A 15,146-nucleotide genomic window follows, 5' to 3' on the forward strand; every position below is an offset into this window, starting at 1 on the left:
AATAACGAGCACCGTCTATCAGCCCGTTTGCATGCTGATGTATCCATTGCGACTGCGGTGAACGTCAGGTCCTTACTCATCGTATTGGCACTTCTCATAGACATGGCGCTCATCCTGGCATTTCCATGGAAGGTAGTAAGTCTCGGAACGGCACTTGTTCAAGGGGATCAAGAGGTCGGCACAGAAATCACGGTACCCGAGTGGGAGACGGGCATCTTGCATTTCCTTCTGTGTGGCGGGCATGGTGTTCTTGTAGGATGAAGATCGAGGGAAACGGGGAGTAAGTGATGGGCGTTTCGTCACCGGAGCAGCCTGGACCGCAGGTTTATGAAATGGGCTCGCCAGTGGGCTTCAAGGTTCAACTCCACCAACTTGCAACAACACCACAGCACGCCACACAGAACAATGGTAATGAGGCCAACGATGCTCCAGGACGAACAAAGGAATCAGAAGGAATCAGGCATGCGGAAGATTGTGGACCAGGAGCTGACGTACTTTTTGTTCATCGGCATTCCCTGATTACATAGACTGACAGACGGAGGCGAGTCTTGGTCGATGTAAGCACGGATCCCATATTGCCACCATTTATGTTTGCAGGGCGATACTCTACACCCTCCAGAGGCTGACAACTTCTTTGACTGTATCTTCAATGCGACCACTCATATAGAACGACGAAGACAATGAATGGAGAGTTGGATCATCTTCACAAAAGACTTATGGCAAGCGTGGAGCACCCAACAGCTCAGGATCTCGGAAGCGAATTCAGAGAGGCGATGATAGCGATCAAGATGGCGACGTGCATGCTACTAAAGTAATACGCGGAGAATCGTTAGGGAGTAGGGCTGATATTCCGGCCGAGGATTTTGAGAGACTGGTCAAAGATGTGGTGCGCCTGGCAATTTTTACATCTCATTCAGAGCAGGCGTTGAAGAGAGATGATATCAAAAGCGGTATGCTATACATTGCAATACGTGGTGTTTTCGAGGTGATTGATTCAAGGCGCTGCTGCAATAAGGGCTCGACGCTTTCAATAACTCTTTTCAAGAAAAAACATATAGTGTTGAATGATCACAACAAGTTGTTCGACACTGTTCTCCAAAAGGCACAGGAACGACTTCGGGATATCTTTGGCATGGAACTGATCGAGCTTACGACTAAGGGTCGATCTGGTCAGGCATCTGAGAAAGGTGAGTCTTTTACAACGCTTAGGATGTGATATACCAGAACATGTCGCAGCACCTAACTCGTTTTCTTTGATTGTTTTCACAGGATCTAAGTCATATATGCTGAGGAATGTCCTGCCAATGAATCTGATTGCAAGCGGCATCGTAGATTGGAGCGCAGAACTGGAAGATCTGGGTCTTCTGATGGTCATCCTCAGTTTGATCATGGTCCGAGAGGGGGCCATCTATGAGAGTAAGTACCTCTGTTTTTCTTCACGGTATCCACAGTCTGTGCATAGCAAAAAAAAAATTGGCATATTGCTAATGTAGGTGTTTTTTTCCGTTATTTTCAGGTGCACTCATGTCTCACCTTCGACGGTTGGCACTCACGGAAGACAACTCGCCTTTCGGTGATATCCAAAAGAAGATGGATGTCCTGATCAGGAAGCGCTATCTAGAGAAGTACAAACTTGAGCACATGGATGAATCTGGCGAGAAGGCAGAAATGGAATATCGGTGGGGCCCGCGCGCAAGGATTGAAGTCCCAGAAGAGAACGTTGTGAATTTTATCCAGGAGGTATGTCTGCATTTCGATCCCATCTTCAATTGTCATGAGATGAGTGCGCGAAATTAGGGGATAAGGATTAAATAGCTGATCTATATTGTTAATAGGTCTTTGGCCGGGAAGCACCTCTTAATCTGGAAGCCAGCATTCTGAAGGCGGCACGAATCAAGGGCAAAGAAGCAGCCCAGGGGCAGTAACGCAGGCTTGCTATCCATCTGTCGCCTTAGGAGACTAGCATTCCACTCCTAATGTATATTATAAGCATAATGTTAGCTGTATTCGAGAATTATGGCATAGCGGCGATGATGATAATGCATACGGGGGGCTGTTCCTCCTCTATGCATGTGCAATAGAGTGAGTTTTACTTTGTTTGTTGACCAGTGTTGCTTTTGTTATGTTGGCTCACAGGTGTACCACGAGCGTACACACAGACCTTGTCTTACGGAACATTCGACTCTGTTTATTGGCGACCAACCTAGCCATCGACTTCGTCCGTCTCTTTTGCTTCATTCATCCTCTCCTTCCGATTCAAAAGACACTCTTGTCCACCAAAGCTGTCCTCATCACCTTCCCGTTCATCACTTTCCTCACGCCAGGAACAGCAGCAGCAAGGAACAGAAATAAGAAGTACCTCAGTATGAAACACCGCTGCTGGAGGAGCTTGTCGTTGTTGGCCGTCTTTATTGTTCTGCTTGAGGGACTCGAGGCCCAGATGGGGCCAGGCCCCGTTCAGTCCAGTCAGACGATATCTATCCTAGGAGACGAGCTTTATCTACATGGAGGTATGCCCAATGAAGTTGAAGCATACCCCCTTCCAAAAAAAAAAAAAGAAAAAAAAAAAAACCAGCAGCTATAAGACCAAATCCAATGATGCCAATTGCCTGCCTTGCATCTTTCTCCGCTTTGTAGGGTCAAGATCAGACACATTTCTAGAAACAAACTGCACTTCTGAACTCTGGCGGCTTAGGCTTGGACACTCTGTCTCATGGAATTTGTCGAGCGCCACATGGGAGTCTGTTCCACTGCGTGAGGACTCAATAGCACTCCCACCCGTCTCGGGTATGGGTCTCAAAACACTTATTATACCCGGCAATAATACACTTTCGCTCGTCAATGGCACGCCCACAACAGTCCAGAGTATCTCGCCTTACATGATCGAGTTCGGAAGAGCTGGGTGTGCAGATGATGACGACAAGGACAGTGAGCAACAGGACGGAAAGGAGACTGTAACAGATACACGGCCTTGGATCGGCTTTAACATCTATAACCCCATGATGAATACATGGGAATCAACTGATCTTATCAACGCTACAGCAGACCTCGGATTCAATGCTACGGCAGTGTTGGCGATCGGCAACTGGCTATCACCAACTGTGGCGGTCGATTATGTCAATTTCGCCTGGTACATCATTTTGCAGAGCACTGCGCCCCTGCGACAGGTCATCCTGCGAAAGGACCTTGCCGGTCTAACAATATTTATGGGCGAGATCGACCTTACTAAGAGTCACTCGACGCTCTTCCCAACCCAATTGCTGTATGAAGGATGGAATCTAACCAGCGTCTTGAACGAAAACGCTCCGTTTGTCGGCAAAGGCGTCGCTACGGTCGTAAGAGACAAGATCATCATCATTTCTGGAACGGCCAACTCATTCACGCCTGGCGACAGTGATACGGCGGAGCTACGCGGATGTGACCATGCCTATGTGTTTTCGACAACCACGAACGCATGGACTCGGCAGGATCTGGTAGAGCCTATTGTTTTCATCAACGCCTCGCCTAAATAGCTGGCTCTTCTCAACAATTTGCTGACAGTTAAATGACCTTGGCCTTTATGTCCATTAGGTGGCTGCGAATAACGGTGCATTGCCAGATACCAGGGAAAAGGCAGCGATCCTAGCAGGTAGGAAAGAAATCGATTAGATGGCGACTGATGGATACCTTCTGAGATCGGTTTCTAAGAAACGCTCCACTGTTTATATAGTCGGTAGTAAGATTTACTTGCACGGAGGCGTCAAGCCATATCAGACGGTTCTTGGCGATCTTTGGGTTCTAGACACGGATACCTGGACATGGACGCAGGCGCCTGACGGACCAGGGCCTCGTGCTGATCACACGTTGTTTCAGTACCACGAGTACCTCCTCGCAGTATCGGGTATGTGGCTATTTTCGAGACAGACAAAGGCGAATTGTCATCTGAAAAACAAGCAATGTTTATTGATGCTATGCTATTCGATTTTTTTTTCTATTCCGCTACAGGTTTTGATGTTGGTCGCAATGTACCCGTCGTGTCTGTGCTGCCGATTATGGCGTACAACATCAACACGACAGCATGGACAGATACCATTCGCGCGACGCTCGACGATGAGACTAGCTTCATTACCAACATAACTCGGGCGGCCATCATTATTGGTACAATCACGTTTGGATTGGTTCTCCTCGTGCTGGCACTGTCGACACATCTCCTCAGGAAGTGGAACCAGAGAAACTACACTAAGGTGGCAGAGGATTTTGAACTAGGTGAGCCACGGAGAAAGACTGCTCAGCAATTGCCATCCATCTTGAAAAAGAAGTATACCGCCGACGATGGCAGCAGGCGTTCAGGGAAAGCAAAGAGTCCTCATAATGAGGTGATCTTTGAAGACCTGGAGGGCGAGTATAAAGATGCGACAGGCAATGGTCGATATGCCGATGACTCTGAGGGTTCATTTGATGAAGAGTTGGGAGATGAGAGTGATTACAAGGGATTGCTGTCGCTATCGCAGCCCAACCCAACATCCAGGCCACCAAGACGGGTGCGGATCGAAGAGCGTGTTGAAGAGCGAGTGGTCGAGGCAGTAGAGGATGATCAGACAGACGAGGAGAACGAGGAGGGCCAGATCATCGTCCGGGCACCTTCAGAGCCACCAAGTAGGGACGAGTAGAGGGCCTCATGTACAGTTTTCTCTCCTACGCCGCGCCCGCAATGACCTGCTTGACATGCATGCCGACTCTATTTGGAAATAAACATCCCCTTGGTGTGAGAGCACTTAAGCGCAGTGGCACTGCCTCCTTGTTATCCCATTCCTTCTTTCTTCATTCCTCCAATTTTTCATTGTCCATTCACCATGCACCCTGCAACGTACTCTGGCGGTTTTCTTGGCTTGGTAAGAAGGAGATTGAACACAATGGTCGCTCCTGGCTGCTGACTCATTTCTATTGCAGGTTCTAGTCGCCCTTGGATTCTCAACTGAAAAAGACGCCCTTTCTCGTTGTTGTTTAGGTCGTCTTCATTCTCGACCTCATTGCCATCTTCGAGGTCATCAACTCAAACCGCAGTGTCACCTCCAAGCTGCTTTGTAAGTCGCCGTCTCTTCGTTATCCAGTGTTGCTGAAGACACGGGCGCGAAGACGAAGCAATGCAGTGCTGCCGCGTCATTAGCAGCCTCAGAGAATACCCATTACTAACTCCTTTGTTTCTATGTTCGCTAACAGGGTCCTTGCTTATCTTCCTGTTCCCCATTCTGGGTCTCATCCTCTACTTGTAAGTCATCGTGTCCTTGTCGAGTTTTCATCAACATCTGCTGGAAACGCTGCCGCCGCGGAACAACTCATAGTTTTATTTTTGGTCATGGGAAAAAAAAACGGATGTGTATACAGTACATAAGGGAGATGTATCTTTTTTTGGCAGTTATCGTCGCACTAACGGTAATATTATCTTCCTCTCTTCTGTCAATTCCATTTTCAGCTTGTTTGGTGGTCGCGAGGAGCACAACAGCAGTTACGAGGCTATCGCTTGAGGGACTACCAAAAAAAAACGCGATGCTGCATTGCATTTGATATCGCACTTACTTTTACCATGGCCATAGCGTCAACTAAATCCACTTCCCAAATGCATTCTTGCACAAAATAAAAAAAAAAAGAGACCATCTTGAACAACTCAAAGCTCGGAGAATCGAAAGGGCATGCGGTTTTAGCAGGCCAGAGGCCGCAGCCCATAGTTGCTGACATGATGTCTTCCTGTGAGCAATTGTATGCTTTTTTTTTTTTTTTTCCCTTCAATCCAGCTGGATAAATTCAGTGAAAAAGTTTGACGCGTTGCCTGCACGGCATCTATTTATTAGTGGAGTATTTGCTACAGCCCTACCAGAGGGTGGGAAAGAGGGAACTATTATATACGTGATGATTGCCTTGAAGGCGAATGACAGATTATTTACAAGGCATTGCAGGCAGCACTTGCGCTAGAAGCCAATAGAAAATAAGAAATAATAGGATGAGTATACGAGTTCCTACAAGTATCAAACAAGCATATCAGGATCAGTGGATTTAAGCACTCACCGACGCTCGATGATTAGATCTAGAGAATGATCGCGGACTAATTCGCCTGTCCTCCTTGACTTGCCGAGAGAAGCACGGGCGGGCATGGTTGGCATGAGTGTGGGCGAAACAGGAGAGAGGTCTGGCATCTTGGGTGGGGACACCAAAGAAGAAGTGTCGATGGGACTGGGACGTAACAACCTCTTCTGGACACGGCGCTGTTGCCTCTCGAGCTGCTGTTGATGGCTCAGGGTGTCGATCCAGTCAGAGACAAGCTCGAGCTGGAAGCTACCCTGGTAACAGTGGGGCTGGTGGAGTGCAGCGAGGGCCATTTTCCTCTTGGACTGTGCAGACTGTGCAATCTGTTGTTGCTGGAGGTAGAGGTATGTCTGGTGCATGGGAGAGAGCCTTTTTATATTCGCGAGGAGGTGAGTGAAGGAGAGCTGGATTGGAGTAGAGTGGTTGTGAAGTGAGGATGGGATTGGGCCATGATGATGGCGGTTCCCTTTTATATCTGGATCCATCCAGGAACAGGCCCATCTTGGCCGAAGGTGTGGTATGCAGTGAACCCCAAGAAGTCGGTGGCAATACGGTACTGCAGGATGTGAATCCGCCCTTCGCTCCAATTCGCTCCTTCTCGGCGAGACATTTCAGCGCACAGCCCCCTTTATAGGAAGAAATAGGTTTTTGTTACACGAAATTGCCGCGTGGACAGCTTCAGGTAGTCTACAGCCAACTGCCTTCATCCCCTGCTTACAAGTGGCCGGGAGCGTCCATGGGTGGAGGGGGAGGGAGGGGGAGAGGGGAGAGGGAGACTGGAGGCTGGCAACCTTCAAAGCAGCACCATCTTCTTGTTGCTGCTGATACTCTAGTGGTGAGCCTGTCTATCGTGTGTCTCAAGACTGGCTAGAAATGTCAAGTGGGGAATTCAGGTGCGTTTTAAGGTTCACTATTCAGATTTGGTTGGAACATGGTTGGTGCACAGAGCACAAATGCGCGGTTTAGTTTCAGCTTCGGACAAACACGCAGCAGAAACAATCCGAACCCTCACGCGTGTCTGCATAAGCAGACAACAAGCATGTTGTATTATTCAGGACACGGCATTGTGCTCGCAGAACCGCTGCAATTGGACGTAGGACACGGACATGCTTAATGGTTTCGGACGCATTTCTTGTTCCACACGCCGTAACAATGTAAAAGCAAGAGTGTAGGTGCAGCCTCGAGGAGGCCAAGCGAGAGAATAGATGGTAGATGGCTGCATCGTGCAGCTCCTCCAACGCGTTTATATTTAGCCCATTTTCACGCTTCTCTTTCTTCTATTGGCAGGCACTCATGTCACCGTGAAACAGAAGGCGTATTGCTTCTGCTGTTGATATAGATGGGGACGCCGGTATTGCTGTACTGATTGAGAACACTGCGGTTCCTCTCGTACTGAGCTCTGAGTGCACTTTTGGTCGACAATGCTGCACCAGAACTCATCCCTGTGGGCGTAATCGGTCTTGACGGGACTTGACCTGGTCCCAATGACGACGGCGATGGGGAACCCACGCGCGATGGTACATGGTGATGGCGATCATAAACTGACTCTCTAGACGGATTCGCGCTTGTACTCGCTCCTCCCGTGAACGTGGCAAAGTCCAGGATCGGTATAGACCGTGCGCCAGAATCCGAATCCGTCGAAATTGTGCGTTCTTGGTAGCGAGGGTGCTCCAATCCTGGCGTTGGTGTGGGAGGAGGTCGAAAAGACATAGGCGTCGGACTTGCTGTTGAAGTGGCTAATGGATATGTACCACTCTGATTCAAAGGGCTACTTGAGTATGGAGTATCACTTGAGGGATGGATGATGCGACTGAAAAACATGTTGAATGCGATCATCGTCGAAGAGTTGGGGGCAAAATCTGCGGGTGAGATGGCGCAAATGGAGATGGCTTCGCCGCCGTACTTTTGTACCAGATCGGCGCCACAGACGGTAACTCCGTTCTTCTGCTGGCTGTAGTCAGCAGCCATATCATTTTTAGTCCCTATCACGAGGAGAGGGATATTTGGTTGAGCATATTGTCCTCCGCCATACCCTCCTGTTACCAAGGTTGATCTGGACTGAGAGCTTTCCATGTAATCGCTGATCCACTTCCATAGGTTCTCATAGCTTCTCTTGTTGCAGAGATCGTGCACGAGGATTAATCCTTGGTATGTGGAACCGGTATAGAACATGCTCCTCGACTTTGGATGTCGCACAGTTGGTGAACCTGAAATGTCGTAAAACTCGATGAATACAGGTTCTGCTGCACTTGAAGAGGATAACAGATCGGCTGATTGGTTGTTTCTGGTGACAAGTGAGGGTATATTGGAGCGAGAAACTGAAGCTGCAGCCGTTGGGACTGTGGATGAATGGAGGCGGACGTCTATATTGCACCCAACAGTTGGCATCAATGCTCTCAGAGGCTCATTGTGGCATAGCATATGAACAAGGCTGGACTTGCCCTAGGGATTATTTTAAGAACAAGGCATTAGTTGACGTAAGGATTGGAGCGGGATGACAATAGCCGGTATCTTCATGTCAACGTATGCATTCTTACCACACCCGAATCACCGAGCACAAGGATCTTGACTGAGGTGCCATGACTTTCGTGATGATGCATGTGATGATGGATACGAACGAACGGCGAGTAGTGGCTGTGTTGATGAGTTGATTGCAAAAGTGTGGTACCATGAGCTGAATGAGAGGAAGGCCAGGAACCCTTGTTGCTATGCTTCGTTTGCCTGCTTCTGAATTCATGGCGATTTTATCAAGTCACAGCGCTTTCAAGTTCCAGTACACTCACTTGCTTGAACTCCGTCTTCGCCCATTACACATTCGAACCCCGGACTGAAGGTGGACACTCCATGGATGACTTTGAAAACTTTGAGTTTATTGACTATACCACCTCGGGTCCCTGGGAACGGTTCATCACCCAGATTGAGGACAGTCTTCGCTCATGGGGCCTTGTAGACAGGAACCTGGGCGTATTCGACCCCGCCACCATAACAGCTACCGAGGCAGCAAAAGCAGCAGCACAGTCGGGTGAACCAGCTCATGGAGCCAACGGCAACGAACCAACAGATCGTGGTCAGGAGAACCATATCCGTGTCGACAGCAATTCACCGGACGACGGTAGCAGTGCGACCAAGGCCTATCAGCTTCGCGAAATGTTGAGCCTCGACGACGCGACCTATGCACTCACGTACCATTACCATCCAGCCAAGGCCAGGGCTGCTGCAGGAGTCGAGAGGATCGATATGGACTTCTTGCCGACATTGTTGGAGGGCGTGCAACACCACAGTCTTCACCGTTGGACGTCTTTGACGCACATCCTCATCATTTCCCCTGTTACGATCTCAGACATCTTCGCCTCCACGATTTCGTCCTCCTCTGCAACATCTGCGATCATCGATCTGAGTAGCGCCAAACTTCTGCTATCATCGTTTGCAATCGCGTTTCAGAATACGGGCTGCAATATTCCTGTGTTTGTCCCGACTGGACAGCCCTGGAATCTGACGTTTATGGGCCTCATGATTCAGCCACGGACACCGGTGCCATCTCCAGCGTCAGGAGCAAGCGGATCCGACCATGATTTCGAAGACGATGAAAGCCAAGGACACGAAGTGAGGTTTAATACGACCCTTGTCCCGTATCCACCTGTGCAATATACCGATCTTTCCGGGATCATGAATTTCTTCATCGAGCGAATGGGCCTTGAGGGGCAGGATTTAAACTCATCAGAGAACCTTAGTCAAAGCTCAAAGGAGCAGATCTTTGCGACAGCTTTGTTCTCTTACGATCTGGTGAACTGGTATGACGAGGACTGGCGGCGGTGGAAACAGGCAGGCGACGGCGGAACAGGTGGGGCAAGACGAACCGACGGCGATGCAGATACGACCTTTCAAATGAACAATGAGCCGACCATGAACACGCCCGATGCAAGCATGAACATGGATGATATCAAGGCCGAGGGCGGTGTGTTTTCCACACTGCCATTCCCCATATTGCCGTTTGGACCTGTGCAGGACCCATTGCAATCACTGCGGCTCTTTGCGAGGTTCGGTAAGTCAATCATGGAGGACACCTGCGCGATTTTGTTTGAAGAGAAATGACATTTACGATCGACTTGTATTCATATTAATAGATACCGCGCCAAGCAACATCTATCTCGACAGCAAGGGCACTGCAGACATGGATGCGACCCACGCAAATACCTGGATTCTTCAGGCGGCCTTCAAGGAGGACGACTATGGCATCCTCAGTGACATTTTGGAAGACGCAATCGCATCATGGAGCTCAGAAACAGCCAACAAGAGGAAGATTCGCAGGTCTGGTAAGGATCAAACATATGAGTCGTTGCTGAACAAGGGCGCCAGACTGATACAAGGAACGGTCACCATGGTTGATACTGTCGACGTGGAAAATATTTTGGACGCGCTTCTGGGATCGTTTACGACACAGACCCCGAACCCCTCAGCACTCGCGCCAGAGGAGAGATCGGAGAGATGCATTCGTCTTACCCCAGCATCGGAGTTAGGCTTACACTTCAAACATGCCACCACTGTCCCATATAACTCGTTCCTGTGGAGGATGACCCAGTACCTGCTTGACGTTATTTCGCCCAACTCTGAAATATCATATGCGACATCGATCATGGGGTTCATGAAGGTACTTTGGTCGGAACTACTAAAGCAGTTCTATACGCGATGGGAGAACAGCGAGTTGATTCCTATGGTCGACATATACGGGGAAGGCTACGCCGGTGTGCCGAATTCGGCTAGAGATTCGAGTTACGATAGGAACAAAAAACCCGTGGCGATCGACCTGCGGTTCAGTTTACTCCATCAAAAGCTGTCGATGCTAAACTGCTGCATCGCGCGACAAATCTCTCGCAACAAGGAGGCACCCGAAGATGTCTACCCATTACCGAAGCGTCGCAGGGAGATGTCCAAGGAGCTGGCACGAGATAGTACATTGCCGCAGAACGCCTCGACGGGACCTGAACCAGTTTATGGCGGGCGTACTGCCCAGTTGCAGAGTTTGCTGCACGGACTCTCGGACATCTCCCGACCGCGATCTGCAGATGTCGTACCGATGGCGAAGCGATTCTTGGAAACAGTTAAGAATCGAGGTATTACGCCTCAGCAAGGAGCTACAGCATCGTTATCGACAGCATCGACGACATCACCATCCGCAGGGGATCCTACTTCTCACGCTGTGTCCAGGACGGAACCATCGTCACCCACAGCAGCGATGCCTATACCCAAGATGGAGACGTTCCGGAGGAGACGGAGCAGTAGTCGCCACACTACGGAACAACTTATCGGTGGTAGCGACGATGACGAGGACGAAGTGTTTTATGACTCCATGGAGACAAACGGATCGGTTGCTAGTCCATATGATATGCTGCGGCGAGGACACTCTTTGACAGAGTCGTTTGTGGCACTTAAATACTCATCAAGTGCTGATTCTCAGTCTGAAGTGCTTGTCAACGATCTGGACCAATCCTCTGTGGATTTAAGCGGACCGGATCCTCGAGAGGTCGCAGACGAATCCAAGAGCGAGGGAGGCGTCATGCCATTAAAGAACCTGAAACTTCTCAAGACTGGGGCGCCTCTATTGATCCCCAAACTCCAGGTAAGCTTACAGGGTACTGGCGTGAGGTTGCGAGACGTGATGTTCTATTTGTTTGCTGACCAGCGTTTTTTGGATCAATAGGAACCAGGATATATGACAGAAGACATGATCCAGGTACAGGAGGAACTCTTTGAGACGCTTGGGTCATCCTCGGACGGTGCGAAAATGCGGGCTAAGATGCAGTCGACGCAACTTATCTCTGGTAAGCATTCCACTTTTGTTTGCTAACAGCACATTGGAGCGGCCTGGATACGAACACGTGCTGACTGCACTGTCGTCTGTTCTACTATTAGATATGGAGGCATTCAAAGCAGCAAACCCAGGATGTGTACTAGGCGACTTTATTCGATGGCATTCGCCCAAGGACTGGGCTGAAGATAAGGGCGAGATGAGTGCACGCATGGCCGACGCCGGCAATTACTGGCAAGAACTATGGGCTGTGAGTGCGGTGTCGAAAACGGACTTTCGATATGCTATGTTCCAGTATCGTCTGCAATGCTGATGCATAACTTGTCTTCATAATATATAGCATGCCAAGAGAGTTCCAGTCAGCCGACAAACACCACTTTTTAATTATAACCGGGAGGCTGCCAAAGTCCTTTTTTACTTGGAGGGCATTTCCCCCGACCAGCTCTTCCTCCAGTAAGTTGTTTAGCAAACCAAACCTGAGTTTTTACATTATGACGTTGAATGCTTGCAGATTTTAATATGCCAATCTTAACTCGGGTTATCATCGCAGGTTGCTTCCTACAATGTGCCTGATTGCCTATGATACCCTCGTTTCCCATCCTATCACCTTGCATATCCGCCAGGTTGCTCAGAGTCTTGACGAATTGAGTCGTGAATTAAAGAGGTTCGCGTGGAATGAGCTTACAGGAGACCAAAACTTGAACTTGGAAGTGATCACTGAGAAGTTCCGAGAGACTGAGCTTTTGATGGGCCGAGCAATCGCGCTTGTGAGAAAGTTCCCGGAGCAGTACGGCCTTGTGGAAAGGATCCTGGAGGTACAAGAGGCCGTCGTAGAGGATGGTGTAGAGCGCGAGTGCGTTAACGATCTGTTTTCCATTGGAGGTAATGGATGGCATACTCATTTTATTCGCTAAGACCTTGAGACATTCAAAGCATGCTAACAAGTCTTCGAAATAGGATCACTGCAATCGTCGTTTCCTCAGCCAACCTCGCGCGAGTTCGTCCTCGAGGCCTATGATCCTGTTAATACTTCGCAGGCTGCGTCCCCGTCCGTGTTGTCTCTCTGGTATGCAAGACCGCTCCAGCGGCGCATGTATGCTGGGTTTAAGGAATCGGAGGTTAGGATTGTGGAGACCGTTGCCAAAGACAGCCTATACATGTAAATATCTTATGCCACAATTGCTATGCAACAAACAATAAAATGAAAATGGTACGCATTCGTGACTCGGCTGTATAATCAAAGCCGTTGCGAAAAAGAGCTTGAGCTCTTCTGCTTTACACGTTTAAGTAAAGAGCTTGTGTTTGCCATCCGCTCGTAGGACATGGTACAACAGTTCGGGAACACCACTGCAAACGACGAATGTGGTATTGCGATAAAATGGCGCCCAAAGCACGCATGCCTTCAGTGACGATGTTTTTGCTGTTTCTTCTAACCAAGCACAGCTGGACTGGATTAGCGCTCACAACATGCTACGTGGACGGTTGCATGTTGTTTACGCGCTGCGTCTTTGTGCCACCATCGCAGTCATTGCTAGCCCGCATTCAGCAGCATGTCCTTGATAGACATGTTGACCGCATAGACAGGTCCCATAGGTTGACAGCCACACTTACGTCCGTTCCCATGGCGAGTCCAAGTGTCAAGTCCAAGTGCCAAAAGTATTGCTTGTGGTTGCCACATCATCTTTTACATCCAAGGACAAGCTTCATAGTGAACATTCGATTTATTAGCGTTATGTATCGAAAATGGAGAAACAAAAACAAAAAAAAAAGAGAATAGAGAAAAGGTCGGCTTGCCACTGGCCAGACTTACTCGGAAGAGTAAAGACTGTGTAGAGTACACCGCGGGCAGGTTGCGCGGGAAAAAAGATCGGCCCCGGAGCGGCTTCTGTTGTTTTATTGTCTTTATTACGACATCCCCCAAGAAAGATGACGGCATGCTGTTAATTGGCCATGACAATCAAGCAAGCAAGGAAGCAAGCATGAGACTAGCACTAAATGAACCAACTGGTCAGAAAAAAGGACGGAGCGACCAGTGCTGTCGATGACCATACGAGACATAAACTAGCAAGACTGCCTTTCGCTCCATTATGCACGCGCGTAGTGATCCCTAACGGCAATTCATCGCGCCAGGGTTATGCCTGGACCAAACTATCAATTCCTATACAATCATCGCTGCGTGCATCCTCTTCCAGACCGATATCCAGCTCACTAGTCTGCTATAGACACCACCGCCAGCTAGACATACATCGTACCAGTGAACTGCGGCACTTCTGTGCAACGTCCATGTATTGACGTACTGTTATGCGTATCCCTTGCATGAACTCGCGTGACACCGCAAGACGTCTGCAGCCGGTCATCAGAGTGTCTCACTTGCCGCCAAGAAGGAGAACAAATTCAGATCCAGCTTGGACGGGACCAGTGCAGACACTTCGATGTCTGCTGCTGCTGCTGCCGATACTGCTGTTGCTACTCGTGCAAGTGCATCAAGCATCTTCAAAAAGAGCTGCATCCTATTCCCCAGTTACATCGCTGGCAACACATATAGTACAAAGCGAGTATGTTATCGATCGTACAAGGCAGTCGTCAGAGCAGACAATGGCTGTTCCTGAAATCCATTTCATATTACTTCTTTTATATTAGTTCGTTTAATTCTGCTTCATTTTACTTTATTTATTTTGCTTCACTTTATTCTATTGTATTTTATTTTATTATATTTTATTTTGCTTTATTTTATTTCATCCAGTTTATTTCATTTCACTCTTTATTTTACTTCTACTCTAGTCTTTTTGGCAGAAGGAAAAGAAGAAAGGGAAAAAGGAATGAAAGAAAAGGAAAAAGAGAAAAGGAAAGAGGAAAAGAAAGCTGGCTTGCCATCGGTCAGTCTTGCTCAGAAGAGCAAGACCGTGCAGGGCACACCTCGAGCAGGTTGCAAGCCATGGTGCCCCAAAAAACCACGAATGTGGGAAAAAAGAGTGGATCTCACGCAGCAACCCATACACCCCCGTTGACCAATCTTTTTTATTAGCCCTCGAACCCATGTGTAACCCCCAATCACGCAGAACAAGGCCCTGATCATCACTGGCGCTAGAGATAACAGGGTGTCTTTGGCAGCAAGAAACCACCTCGTCAAGCGCAGAGCAGAATGTGCAAGACTCAGTGTTATTCAGAGGGGAACTGCTGCACAAAGAAATCGCAAAAGAGGGGGGCCCGCTCTTTGCCAACCACTACTAACCTTAGGCCTCAGAAATGGGGCTGTTCATCCTTGAATTTTTGTTTTTCG

General features: G+C 48.8%; 7 protein-coding genes across 7 annotated transcripts; 5 read left to right on the forward strand and 2 right to left on the reverse strand.

Annotated features, from left to right (window-relative positions):
• Window positions 1–72: 72 nt before the first annotated feature.
• BC939DRAFT_393056 (B18 subunit of NADH:ubiquinone oxidoreductase) lies at window positions 73–243 on the reverse strand (the record flags this gene model as incomplete). The annotated part of the gene is made up of 1 exon (XM_051552070.1): window positions 73–243. One exon carries the CDS (start codon window positions 241–243, stop codon window positions 73–75), a length of 171 nt encoding a protein of 56 aa, XP_051415998.1.
• On the forward strand, window positions 221–2,208 carry BC939DRAFT_302577 (MAGE family-domain-containing protein). Its single transcript, XM_051551391.1, has 8 exons — window positions 221–408; window positions 528–557; window positions 668–950; window positions 1,059–1,187; window positions 1,270–1,416; window positions 1,517–1,740; window positions 1,836–2,082; window position 2,208. Exons 1-7 carry the CDS (start codon window positions 328–330, stop codon window positions 1,923–1,925), a joined length of 984 nt encoding a protein of 327 aa, XP_051415999.1. The 5' UTR covers window positions 221–327; the 3' UTR covers window positions 1,926–2,082; window position 2,208.
• On the forward strand, window positions 2,134–4,768 carry BC939DRAFT_439903 (uncharacterized protein). The gene is made up of 5 exons (XM_051554015.1): window positions 2,134–2,510; window positions 2,638–3,473; window positions 3,571–3,628; window positions 3,710–3,880; window positions 3,985–4,768. The coding sequence occupies exons 1-5, from the start codon at window positions 2,366–2,368 to the stop codon at window positions 4,647–4,649; spliced, it is 1,875 nt and encodes a 624-aa protein (XP_051416000.1). The 5' UTR covers window positions 2,134–2,365; the 3' UTR covers window positions 4,650–4,768.
• Window positions 4,769–5,649, forward strand: BC939DRAFT_439905 (uncharacterized protein). The gene is made up of 4 exons (XM_051554016.1): window positions 4,769–4,871; window positions 4,988–5,063; window positions 5,200–5,248; window positions 5,453–5,649. The coding sequence occupies exons 1-4, from the start codon at window positions 4,833–4,835 to the stop codon at window positions 5,502–5,504; spliced, it is 216 nt and encodes a 71-aa protein (XP_051416001.1). The 5' UTR covers window positions 4,769–4,832; the 3' UTR covers window positions 5,505–5,649.
• Window positions 5,650–7,356: 1,707 nt separating this feature from the next.
• Window positions 7,357–8,660, reverse strand: BC939DRAFT_499702 (P-loop containing nucleoside triphosphate hydrolase protein; the record flags this gene model as incomplete). Its single annotated transcript, XM_051559971.1, has 2 exons — window positions 7,357–8,502; window positions 8,598–8,660. 2 exons carry the CDS (start codon window positions 8,658–8,660, stop codon window positions 7,357–7,359), a joined length of 1,209 nt encoding a protein of 402 aa, XP_051416002.1.
• Window positions 8,661–8,841: 181 nt separating this feature from the next.
• Window positions 8,842–13,094, forward strand: BC939DRAFT_439909 (Rab3 GTPase-activating protein catalytic subunit-domain-containing protein). The gene is made up of 7 exons (XM_051554017.1): window positions 8,842–10,102; window positions 10,185–11,677; window positions 11,759–11,879; window positions 11,971–12,116; window positions 12,207–12,319; window positions 12,417–12,748; window positions 12,824–13,094. The coding sequence occupies exons 1-7, from the start codon at window positions 8,905–8,907 to the stop codon at window positions 13,027–13,029; spliced, it is 3,609 nt and encodes a 1,202-aa protein (XP_051416003.1). The 5' UTR covers window positions 8,842–8,904; the 3' UTR covers window positions 13,030–13,094.
• Window positions 13,095–13,861: 767 nt separating this feature from the next.
• BC939DRAFT_473790 (uncharacterized protein) lies at window positions 13,862–14,475 on the forward strand (the record flags this gene model as incomplete). The annotated part of the gene is made up of 2 exons (XM_051558373.1): window positions 13,862–13,997; window positions 14,216–14,475. The coding sequence occupies 2 exons, from the start codon at window positions 13,862–13,864 to the stop codon at window positions 14,473–14,475; spliced, it is 396 nt and encodes a 131-aa protein (XP_051416004.1).
• Window positions 14,476–15,146: the final 671 nt, after the last annotated feature.

The sequence above is a fragment of the Gamsiella multidivaricata genome (genome assembly GCF_025024155.1).
Source record: "Gamsiella multidivaricata strain RSA 2152 chromosome Unknown BC939scaffold_8, whole genome shotgun sequence".
NCBI lineage: Eukaryota > Fungi > Mortierellomycota > Mortierellomycetes > Mortierellales > Mortierellaceae > Gamsiella > Gamsiella multidivaricata.

Coding starts and splice junctions, on each gene's coding strand:
- BC939DRAFT_302577 (XM_051551391.1), top strand. CDS start 328: ATGAAATGGGCTCGCCAGTGGGCTTCAAGGTTCAACTCCACCAACTTG. Junction 409..527: donor GCACGCCACACAGAACAATG/GTAATGAGGCCA, acceptor CTGATTACATAG/ACTGACAGACGGAGGCGAGT. Junction 558..667: donor GGAGGCGAGTCTTGGTCGAT/GTAAGCACGGAT, acceptor CCACTCATATAG/AACGACGAAGACAATGAATG.
- BC939DRAFT_439903 (XM_051554015.1), top strand. CDS start 2,366: ATGAAACACCGCTGCTGGAGGAGCTTGTCGTTGTTGGCCGTCTTTATT. Junction 3,474..3,570: donor CATGGACTCGGCAGGATCTG/GTAGAGCCTATT, acceptor TATGTCCATTAG/GTGGCTGCGAATAACGGTGC. Junction 3,629..3,709: donor AAAGGCAGCGATCCTAGCAG/GTAGGAAAGAAA, acceptor CTGTTTATATAG/TCGGTAGTAAGATTTACTTG.
- BC939DRAFT_439909 (XM_051554017.1), top strand. CDS start 8,905: ATGGATGACTTTGAAAACTTTGAGTTTATTGACTATACCACCTCGGGT. Junction 11,880..11,970: donor GTCGACGCAACTTATCTCTG/GTAAGCATTCCA, acceptor TTCTACTATTAG/ATATGGAGGCATTCAAAGCA. Junction 12,117..12,206: donor ACTGGCAAGAACTATGGGCT/GTGAGTGCGGTG, acceptor CATAATATATAG/CATGCCAAGAGAGTTCCAGT.
- BC939DRAFT_439905 (XM_051554016.1), top strand. CDS start 4,833: ATGCACCCTGCAACGTACTCTGGCGGTTTTCTTGGCTTG. Junction 4,872..4,987: donor CTGGCGGTTTTCTTGGCTTG/GTAAGAAGGAGA, acceptor GTTGTTGTTTAG/GTCGTCTTCATTCTCGACCT. Junction 5,064..5,199: donor TGTCACCTCCAAGCTGCTTT/GTAAGTCGCCGT, acceptor GTTCGCTAACAG/GGTCCTTGCTTATCTTCCTG.